General features: G+C 52.9%; 1 protein-coding gene across 3 annotated transcripts in view; it reads right to left on the bottom strand.

Moving 5' to 3' along the window:
- Positions 1-3716: 3716 nt before the first annotated feature.
- CTNNBL1 (catenin beta like 1) overlaps positions 3717-11041 on the bottom strand; it is a 156278-nt gene continuing 148953 nt past the window's right edge. For all 3 annotated transcript variants that reach the window (XM_044918492.1, XM_044918493.1, XM_021688906.1), the window contains exon 16: positions 3717-3940. In XM_044918492.1, coding sequence (XP_044774427.1) covers positions 3852-3940 — 89 coding nt within the window. In that variant the 3' untranslated portion in view covers positions 3717-3851. The remainder of the gene's footprint in view (positions 3941-11041) is intronic.

The following is an 11041-nucleotide window of genomic DNA, read 5'->3' as shown; positions in this document are numbered from 1 at the left end:
GTGAGATGAGCTAATTGGAGAGAAGCACTGAGCTCATAGAATGAGCTCAATGAGTATTAGCTAATACGGCACAGACGCAATCAATTCATCTAAAACACTCGATGACTTCACTCGTAAGAGAAATGCAGATGAAGACGGCAAGCACTGTGGCCGACAGAGAGGCAGAGACGCCAGGGCAGATGCCGTGCTGGAGAGGGTGTGGGGAGGCGTGCACGCGGGCCGTCGATGGAGGGCAGGCCACGTGGTGGTATGTATCACGTGAAAGATGCGCATTCTCTCTGACCTAGCAATTCCGCTTGGGAGTTTAAACTCACACGTGTGTGAAATGACCAAGGATGTTCACTGCAGCGTTGTGATAGCCAAAGATCGGAGACACCGAAATGTCCCTGAATGTGATTAACTAAATTACGTGTGGCCCTGCCAGAGATAAGCTCAGCTATGGAAGGAGCGGGGGCCGCTGTGTGCGTCTGGCGAGTGTAGAGCGAAAAGCAAGGTGCAGACAGAGAACATGATATACTCCCAATTTTGTTATATTTTTATTCACTTGAAAACACATCCCTGAAAGGATACTCCAGCTATTCAGCAGTGGTTGCTTCTGGGGAGGGGTGCTGGGGGGCCAGGAGATGCACCTGGGAGATCCACACACGGAATGCCCTTATGGACCTTCTGAAGTTTATACCAAGGGCGTGTGTCACCTAATCGAAAAAGCTGGCTGGAGGAGCACATGTCTTTTCCGCAGCATGAGAATGGAGGCCCAGCGCTGAGACACCAACCACTTCCCGTCTGTACCAAGGAGGAAGACAGGTTGAAACCTGTGGCTCTGCTCTTACCTCTAATCAAGAAGTTTTTGCCTTTAAGAAAGTGAGTCTCACCTCTCTGTCAGACACTAAACTGATGCTCTTCGTAATGGCAGAGGACGACACCTGGGCACGGGCGCTCCTGTGGGGGGTGACCGAAGAAGGGTGGCTTCCAGCTCCCCCAACAAAGTGCTTCCGCCCAGATGAAGGAGGAATGTAGTCTGCATGCCAATCTCTTTAAATTAGACATGGCCCATCTTGCTGCCACTAAATTCGGGCATGCTGACCACCACAGAGCAGCAAGCTGTGAAGGAAGAGGTATGTGACATCCTCGTTTCCCTCGCAAAGTAATTCTGGCTAATACTGTTTAAAGGCTACTTTATTGCCGTGTTTGGATAGGAAAAGGCATACTGCCCTGCTGGGATGGTGGATGCCAATACCACTCAGCTACGGGCACAAGGATGGCCATGAGGGCTTTGCTTGAAGGGGAGAGTTTGGGAGCCCCAACAGTGGGCAGACGCAGAAGTCAAGTTCAGAACCATATGGCAAGGGCGGCCTTTACTGGATGCCCAAGAAGTCCTTCTGGAGGGGTGGGGCTGCTTGGCGAGGCAGACAGGGTCTCAGTCATGAGCAGCCGCAAAAGGTAGGACCACACCCCAGGAGCCAACAGGTTAGCAAGGTTAGTAATGAGTATCTTTACCTTGTTCTCAAAAGCTTTTCTTAGCCTTGTGTGGTGGGCTGTTAAAATCAGAGAGCAGAGGGTCAAGATTTCTCCTCATCCCGTCTTTTTGGTCCCTGCAGCACCTCTGAACTATAACCCCTTCTGAATCCTAAGGGATTATACTTCATGTTGCCCCCCAAATTCTCCTGTCACAAAACTGATAGAAAAGGAGACCACTTCCTCATTTGTAAAGTGAAGACAGGAGTTGAAACTTACTTTTGGCAGAGAGACTTGTCAAACAAACCTCAGGAGGCACCCCCGCGTGTGAAGCAAGGCGGAGTGGAGCAACTGTGGTTGAAGCGGGGTGAGCAGCCCCGAACCCCACCCACCCTCCCTTCTATGCTGGCTTCTGATGCACTTCTGGGAAACCTGGAGCTTCAGGAGAAGGCAGCTGGACAACCGCTGGACAGAACTCTGGATGGACGACCAGGCGACAGGGGAAGGGAGGTCTAGGGGGCGGGAGATGGAAGGGGAGACTCCTCGCTGCCTTTTTGTTGAATTTTGAACATGTACCATGGACAAGCCTTACCTGGCTAAAAACAAATACAATTTAAAAAAAGAGGATAATGCTGAAGGACTAACGCTCTCTGAAGTATCATCCTTAATTCAAAGAGTCTCTGATTCTGCAGGTTACATCTGGACATGCTTTATTCTTTGTGAATTCATTACACCACATACCAACAATGGAACCGATGGAAGCATCATGTCAGTCAGTGATCCGTGGTGGTCTCCCAGACGGAGCAGCTGGGTGGAGGGGACAGTACGGCCAGGACAGGCAGGCAGGCCCGGCTTTGAACGTACATGCTGCTGCTTCTCGGCCCCAGGACCTCGCACAAGGTCCTTACCCTCTCCGGGACCCCAGTGTCCGCTTCCGTAAATGGGGGATAACGATGCCCGCAGGACTGTTGTGCATGTTAAAAGAATGGATGTACAGCAAGGAGCACATAGCAGGTGTTCGATACACAGTCACTACTGTAGTTACAGAAAAGTGAAATAGAAAAACCAAACGCCTAAATCCAAAATGAGACTGTAAGGCCATTCTGATTCTGGGCTAGGTCCTGGTGCACCCGCCCGCCACCGCCCTGCTGGAACGGCCGCCTCACGAGAAGGACGGGCACGCTGTCTGCCTTCCTGCCGGGCGGGGGTGGTCTTACCTGATGCCCTCCCACCTGCCCAACGCCGGGCACGATGCGGGCGCCATCTTATTCGGCATCCTCCCTGGCAGCTGCCCGGGTCTCCCCTGGCACGCCGGCTCCGGCCAGATGGTGGGGGCCGCCCACAACCCTGTACTTGGGGTTCAGTGAGAAGCAAGAGCTGGGCGGCCTGGCAGTGTTGGCCACGGGCACAAGCAGGGTGCTGACCCTGGGCTAAACACGCCATTTAACGAAATACTGCTTTTCTGGATCGGTTGGTTCCTCCACCTCCTCACTCATGAAGAGACACTAAAAACCTGCTAACGGGCCGCTGAGCCATTTTCTCACACCCCGTGTAAAATGGGTGGGGTTCCAATGCGAAGGCCCAGCCATGTAAGGGAAGAACAAAGGAGACCCCACTTCTCAGGTTCCCACTGGGCGCCGCACGCTTAGATGACTCAGCTCGCCCCCCTGAGCCCCACCCCTCCTCTGCAGAGCAAGGAAGGTAGGCTGGCAGGCGTGGCTGGAATTTGGGCCCAAGGCCTGTTTCCGCCCTCCCAGTGGTGCTCCCCCCCCGCCCCCCGCCATGCATGGAACTGCCTGGAGCTAGAACTCGACCTGGCACGTGGGCCGCACCCGAGATCCCGATTTCATCATTCGGGGGGAGGGGGGCGCGACCATGATGTGTTTGTTTGAGCTCCCTCCCGACCAGTGATTCTAAGGGGTGGCCAGGGTTCGGAATGCTGCTCCAAGGTCTGTGTGCTCTGGGTGGCTGGCCTCACTGTGCCCTGGAAGCCTCCCCGGGGCTGCTTCTGCCCGAGCCATGTGCCTTGTGTCACTCTTCGGGTCAGGGCTGGGAGGCCCAGAGAGGTCACCAGTCCACACGCTCCCCTTCCCCGCTCCAGCTGGGCAGCCTCCCCGGAGGACTCCGGAGCAGCCACGGGGGCCACCGTGATGCTCTCTGAGCCTCCGTTCCCTCACAGCGAGTGAGGCCCACCAATGACCTTCCTCAGAGGCATCCCAGGACAGCTGCTGGGAAAGTGCCGGGTGAAGAGCAGAGGGTACTGCTCTGCTACAAAGAATGCCAGCCAGGAATACCAAAACTAGCTTTAATTTGCCCCAAAGTCACATGGTGCCGTGTAAAAACTTTCTGGATGGAGGCCCAGAGAGAGTCCATGCTGTCTGAGGCCAAGGGGGTTTCTAGAAGTTCTCCAGCAAGCCCAGGATGCGCTTTTGCTCGTTCTCCCGGAACTCTGGGCTCCGGCCGTCCCCGATGTTCTCCGCATACTCTGGGGGAGACAAAGGCAGCGTGAGGCATGGCCTTCCCTAAATCCCCGCTCCTGCCGAGGCGCATGCTGTGCTAACACCTCCATCAGCACCCCCTGGGGCCGCCGTGGCCGGAGGTGCTCGGTGCACAGGGCCCGGCTCACCTGTCCTCACTGAGTCCTCCCCAGCCACACCCCCCACTCACGCACACGGTCATCGGCGCACGAGAAGCGGGTGCCTGCCACGGGCACGCTTGCTCCGGCCAGCGTCTGTCAGAGCGTGACCCTGACCAGCAGCAGCAGCACGCAGGAACTTGTCAGAAACGCAGATCTGGGGCCCAACTCAGACCCACGCACAGACCCAGCAGTCCGTGTGAACGAGCCGTCCAGGGAGTGACGACACATGCAAGTTTGAGAACCACTATTTGAAGCAACAGGGATAAAGTAATGATCAAAAGAGATGAAAAATCTCCGCTCTTGTGAAGCCCACTTTCTAGTGGGGGAACAAGCAAGTGAATAGCACAGAGAGGGGGGCTGTCAGAAGGCCTCACAGAGATGTGATGAAGACCTGAGGCAAACTCCGCTAGGCAGGCCTGGGAGCGAGCGGCAGAAGGCTGGCCAGTGAAGAGGCTCTGAGCGTGGATGGTGAACGTGGAGGTCCGTGTGGCCGGAGCTCGGCACTGGGGACAGGAAGGCGTGGCCACAGACCACAGGGCCTGTGGGCCGCTGCAAGGACTCTGGCCTTTCCCCTGCACCCAGAGCTGTGGGAGGGCTCTACGCAAAGGAGTGACAGCTCACTCCAGTGGCTGTGTGGGAGATGCCCTGAAGGGGACAAGGGCAGAAAGTGGGAGATGTGATTTGATGGTGGCTGGGACCAAGAAGGTCACAGCAAGGGTGACAAGTCTTCAGATTTTACATGCATTCTGAAGATAGGCTGGAAGTGGGGTGCTAGAGAGACACGTGGATATGGACATCACCAAGAAGTAGGACAGAATAGTGGAGAAGGTGACAGTAAGCCTTGTAATCCCCCATGAGGGGAACAGGTGCTGCACCACCAAGGAGGGGTTAGGGTACAGTCCCTGTGTGAGATTCACACAGCTGGAAGTTTTTAGGTAAATGGGGAGGTGGGAGAAACAATGGTGTCGAGATGGTCCTCCCTTGTCTTCAGTGGCAGGAGGATGTGGGAGAAAAGAGCCACCACTGGAGAGGGCCCACCCCTGGGAGAGGTGGGTTTCAGTTAGAGCACAAAGGCAAGGAGAATGCTCTAAGAAGGAGGAGGACACAGAGGATGACAGTGAAGACAGATCTCCAGAGAACACCATCAGAGCATCAAGGTAGGTCACCATGTGATCGACTTTACCCAGTTATCCCAGCACGATACTTACAGCTCTCCATTTCATTTTCAAAAGTATCGCCTCAAATTATATAGTCACCCTGGTTTTAGGAGGTGGGGGCATACGGTGCAGAAATGCTGTGGGACTTAGGGACTGGAGTGCAGGGCATGGGGGTGGGGTGGGCTTCCTGCAGTGAGTCCCAGGAGGAAGGACAGAGAATGTGCTGGAAGGGGAAGGGAGGACAGTGTTCTCACTACCCGCAGACTCACAGAGGGGAGACAGTGTGACATCGTGGGCTGGGTTTGAACCCTGTCTCCGACTCACAATCCTAAGTGACCTTGGGAGGGTCTCCTCTGAAAATGTATAGAAAGTACTTGGCAAATAACAGATGTTCAAGACACATAGCTCCCTCCCCGAGGCTCCTTTGCTCAGGCCAGCAGGGCCACATGTGGAGAGCCCACATATCCCTGCAGGCCCCTCTTAAGGGCCCTCTTCTTGGTGAAGCCTACCTGGTGCCCTCTTCCTCTGGCTCCTGTCCTCAGGCCAGGGTCCCCATCACAGGCCCGACTTCCAGACCACCCTGAACTTGATGGGGAGGTTCAGGAAGGCAGAGGCATGTGCCTTACTTTTGGCTGAATACCGAGCAGAGTCTGGCCGAGAGTCAACTGCCAGTGTGGCGTGGTGCACAAGCTCTCAGAGTAGTGGACTAGGGTGACTGCTTGCGTCCCTGCCCCGCTCCCCACACTGGGCAGCTTCAGGTAGAACAGACAACTCTGGGCAAGAGGCTTTTACATAATAAAACATCTGCTGATCCAAATCAGACAAAGACCAGGGAGAGAGAAGAAAGTGTGCAACCCCTCCCCTGCTCCCTCCCACCCCACCGTGCTGGGGAATAACTCTGCTCCTGCCACTTCTTCATTTTTCCTCCTTCCTCTTCATTACTTTGGGCATGTGCCGGAAAACGGGATTTGGGATTCAGACATGTGCCAGCTGTGTGTCTCCCCCTGGAAATAGTCCTCTTCCATTAGATGCATTCATCACCTCCACCAGCAAATGGCTGTGATGGCCTTCTATGAAAGGCCCCTTAAAGAAAGGGCTGGGGTAATGAGAGAACAGGATCTGGGCTGCAGAGACAGCTAAAGGGCTGTACGTAAGTGCTATCTCTTACTCACGTGTGAATCATCTAGTAGTTGCTGCCCCAGGAGACAGAGAAAAGACCATTATAGCATTTAATACCCCCAGAGGCATGGTCTGGAAGCAAGAGTCTTAATGGATTGAACTAACACTTTGCTCTCCTACTGTATTCTCAGACCCAGGAGGGAGGGAAGTGGAGGAACAGTCTGATCCTTTGGGGCAGTGATTTTCCAACTCAAGCCAGCTTCCCTATAGGGACCTAATCTCTTTCTAGAGACCCACAGGTAGAGGAAACCAAAGTCCGTATCAAGGGGATTAGAAAAGGCCAAGGCCTTAGAAAAAAAATACAAGCACACAGAGTACCCATCCCATGACCCATCTCCTTTTACTCTCTGTGGAGAAGGGGGAAACCATCAGATTCGCTGGTGTCTGGCAACAGGCTGAGAACAGAACAGGCACAATGTGGAAGAGGGGCTGTCTCCTCACAGTGGGTGCCAGGTGTGGAGGTATGATGACTCGTCTGATCTTGGTAGCAATCGTGCAAGGGAGAGAATGCCATCCCTGTCTGCAGACAAGGACACTGAAGCTTATTAGAGAACTGGAGCAACGTGCCCAAGTTCGGGACGGTAGAGAGGCTGAAATTCAAACCAAAACATGTGTGAGTTGGGAAAAGGGCACCTAAAGAGCCAGTGGGCGGGAGAGCCAGTCCCCAAAGTGGTATCTTTTTACTAAGCAATATGCCACCTTGTCTGTTCCCTACCCTCTGGGGAGAAACTGCACTGTGAGCGCTCCAAAGCAGCCCAGCCCCACAGGGCTTCTGGCTACAAAGTCCTCCCAAAGGCTAAGACTCTGGATGCCATGTCCTGTGGTAAAGGGGTCCCAGTGGCCACAGATGTGGAGCGGGTCAGAATGTCAGAACTGGCAGGGCCCTCAGAAACACAGTGCAACTCTGAAGGGCGGGTGACTGGCCAGGGTCCCGCAGCCAGCCAGCCATGGAGCTGGGCCCAGAACCAGGTCAGATGAGGCCCCAGTGCTCTTCCCCGGCCATTGGCAGCTGGCATAGCTGTGCCCCGCGCCCTCACTCTCCGCCCCTTACCCCTACTCATTCTTTGTTTCCATAGTAGAATCCTATTTGGAGCAAATCTTGGTGGTGCCAGCTACCTCTGGTTATTATAGCTGCTGCAGCAGTTTATAAATATTGAACAGATTCCTCCCAGAGGTCTTGGGGAAGAGTTCTCTTTGCTGTGTGTGTGTGTGTGTGTGTGTGTGTGTCTAAGAAAAGAAGAGAGAATGCAGAAAAAGAGAGATGCTAGATGAAGGGGGAACTGGGAGTGGGGTAGAGGGAGAGCGGGCTGGGGGAGAGCGGGAGAGAAGAAGAAGAGGGTGAGTCGGGCTGGAGAGAGTGAAAAAGATGATGTGCACATCAACTCCCTTCTCTCCTGCCCCAGCATTTTCAAATGCTCTTATAATAAAGGCTTTGATGGAGCTCAAAAACAGGCAGCAGTGCTGAACGCATAAATATTAAAGCAAACTTTAGACAGCGGGTTTACTATTCAGACATGGAATACAAGCTGTTCTGTTTATGTTAAGAGGGAGAGGGAGGGGCCCTGGGGCTAGTGGGTGGGGAGAACTGTCTTCAGGGCAGAGACTTGGGCCGAGCTCACAAGCCTGGTCCAGACCCCTGAAACTGAAGCCTCAAATGCTCACCCTTTAAAAAATGGAGGAGGAAGGGCGTGAGGGAGGAGAAGAATACCCCTATTTTCACACTGAAAACTCTGGAAGACACAGGCATAACCACAGACTAGAAACTGGGAAAGGAAAATCCATGTGTAACAGGTTCCTTAATGACAATGATGAACCTGGAAGGTCTAGTGTCACACTTCCCTAGAAGGAGGACACTCACCTGTAGCTACAGGACACAAGTGCATCAGGGATTCCACTAAAATGACACCCACTTAAAGGAGAAGGATTCTGGGTGTTGTACGCAAACAGTGAATCATGGGACACTACATCAAAAAACTAATGATGTACTCTATGGTGTTAATTAATTAATAAAATTTAAAAAAAAGCAAAAAGAAGCAAGCACATGAAAAATAAATAAAAGAGGGGTGCCTGGGTGGCTCAGTCGGTTATGCGTCTGCCTTCGGCTCAGGTCATGATCCCAGGGTCCTGGGATTGGGTCCCGCATCGGGCTCCTTGCTTGGCGGGGAGCCTGCTTCTCCCTCTACCTGCTCTGCCTGCAGCTCCCCCTGCTTGTGCTCTCTCTCTCTGACAAAAAAATAAATAAAATCTTAAAAAAAAAAAAAAAGAAAAAGAAATAAAAGAGTAAAAAGAAAAAAAAAGGAGGATACTTATCATGCTAACAGGGGTCATGTTCTCATTGTCCCGAGGACACTTGAGCTGCCGGGAAAGCACCCTCCCCTCCCCCACCAGGCCCCCGAGGAGTCTCGTCCATGTGCTGAGTCCAGGCTGCTGTCACCTCCAGGTCAAAGGATTAGGCCAAGAAAGCCAGGGAGGGAGCCTCCATTTGCTGAGCACGTACTCTGTCCCAGGTGCCTGACTGTAATTCGACTTGAGCAATATTCACACACACCAGGTCCGTGTTTTACCGAGAGGAAACCAAGGCTCAAACACATTATCTACTAACTTAGCCAAAGTTACACAGAGAGCCAGAATCACGCGGGTCTGTGTGTCTCCGATCTGTCTCTTGCTGGAGGAGCTCACGCGCGGATCCCAGCAATAGAGCAGCTGAACTGTGGCAAGCATGTGCGTGCGCACGGTGCCTCCCCGGACTCACAGAACCTGGTGAGGCAGCTTATCTCCAACTCACAGATGAAAGACTGTGGCTTAGAGAGGGTAACAAGCTGCCCAAGGTGAAATGCACGCCTCTCCAGGATTCTCTCCTGCCTCCGAACACTCTAGTGGTCACAAGTAGCCATGACTTGGGGCAAGTCACGCACACATCAACACGTCATCAAAAGAGAAATCCTGTCAGCTTCTGCAGCTTCAAAATCTCAGAGGCAATGCTAAGGTTACCAAGAGCCCCAAATCAATATGGAAATACATGTTTATGAGCTTCTAGAGGAGATTTCAAGCCATAAAGCCCAAAAGCAAATCAAAGGGCGAGGAGACAATTTCTTAAAGCATTTTGAAGTCTTTGGCTCAGTCTTTTTGCCACCAATCAAAGAGTTTTGAGTCAGTAATCCTCTGAGCTTTCCCCTGCACAACAGCCCGGCAGGCACACGGTCTTCCGACAACTTTCGCCAGTGACTAAGACATTGAAGAGACTTGCCAGCAGCTTCCACGGTAACACTTGGCACAAGTATTTACACTAAACAGTATTTCCAGGTCACAGTTCCTACACCACATCTAAGGAGGTGGCCCCTCAAGGATGGACATCTGTGCCTGCCCTTAGAGGTCTGTCACATGCTTCCAGAAGCCACCTCCTTAGTCACTTATTAGCTTCACAGAAAGGACAAGGGTGGCTGCCAGGGGCCAGGGAAATGGGGGGAGGAGAGGTGGGGGGTAAGTGTTTAATGGGTACAGAGTTTCAGTTTTACAAGATGAAAATCAAATGTGTGGATAAGTGGTGACGGTCACAATGGTTAAAATGGTAAATCCTGACATATATTTTACCACCAAAAAAAGGTACCTCCTCTGTGTAGCCTCCCTGGATCTTCGTTCCTTTTAATCTGCAGCAGAATGAACTCTGCCTTCGTGACTCCCGCTCTGTGTCTTAGCACTGACTTCATGCTGCTTTGTGTAGTGATCAGTCATTTCACCTGTGATGGGACTGTATGCCTCCCGGGGACAGGGCCTTCTAAGTGTCTCATTCATCTTAGGAGCCCACCTAGTGCCCTGTGATGCCAGGTGGGTGCTCTATAAAAGTGGATGCCCTCAATTTTCTTTCTTAAAAGTTGGGAGGACTGTATCAGCCAACCAACAACTTAGAGGTTTCCTTCCTGCCAGATGGAAGAACGACTGTGTATAGTTCTGAGTTTTGATCTGGTTTCCAACATTATTAGTGACTCAGGTAATGTCCCTTAACCCCCGTAAGTCTTGGTTTCCTTATCTGCAAAATGGAGATTGTAATCCTGTTTTCTAGGGCTGTTGTGAGAACCAGAGAATACACACAGAAGCCTGGCCCAGAGGACGTGCTCAGGAGTGACCCCTCTACCTACCATGGTCCTGGATTTCTGGAAGAGCACAAAGAAGCCTGAAGCACTAGCTCACCCCCATCCCCCCCGCCCCACCCACAGTAAGCACTAACTGAGCCCCTTGTAGGCACCAGTCATGGGCCAGGCGCAAGATGACAGGCAGGAAGACTGTCACCGCCCTCATGGGGCACATGGTGTGGCCTGCCCTTCTCTGGCAAAGAGACCACCCTCTCCTACGTGGGTGCCACAGTGCTCAGGCCTGGAACAGCTGCCAGCTCCAGGGAAGGCTGGACTTTGGGAGCGCCGAGTAAGCAGTCTGCAGAAAGAAGGACTTTAATGAGCCATCAATTATTCCCAGCTCTCTTGGCACCCCCAACAGAAGAGGAGGGAGGAAAATGGTTGAGAAAGGGGACTGAGATACAAAGGGAAAAGACCCCTGCTGGGCTTGCCTCATCAGCGTTTTCCTGGGACCTCAAGGGATACATCAGCTGTCATCCTGC

This window comes from Neomonachus schauinslandi, chromosome 10 (genome assembly GCF_002201575.2).
Source record: "Neomonachus schauinslandi chromosome 10, ASM220157v2, whole genome shotgun sequence".
Lineage (NCBI taxonomy): Eukaryota > Metazoa > Chordata > Mammalia > Carnivora > Phocidae > Neomonachus > Neomonachus schauinslandi.
Note: the sequence above shows the minus strand (reverse complement) of the source record. Positions and strands in the feature narration are given on the sequence as shown.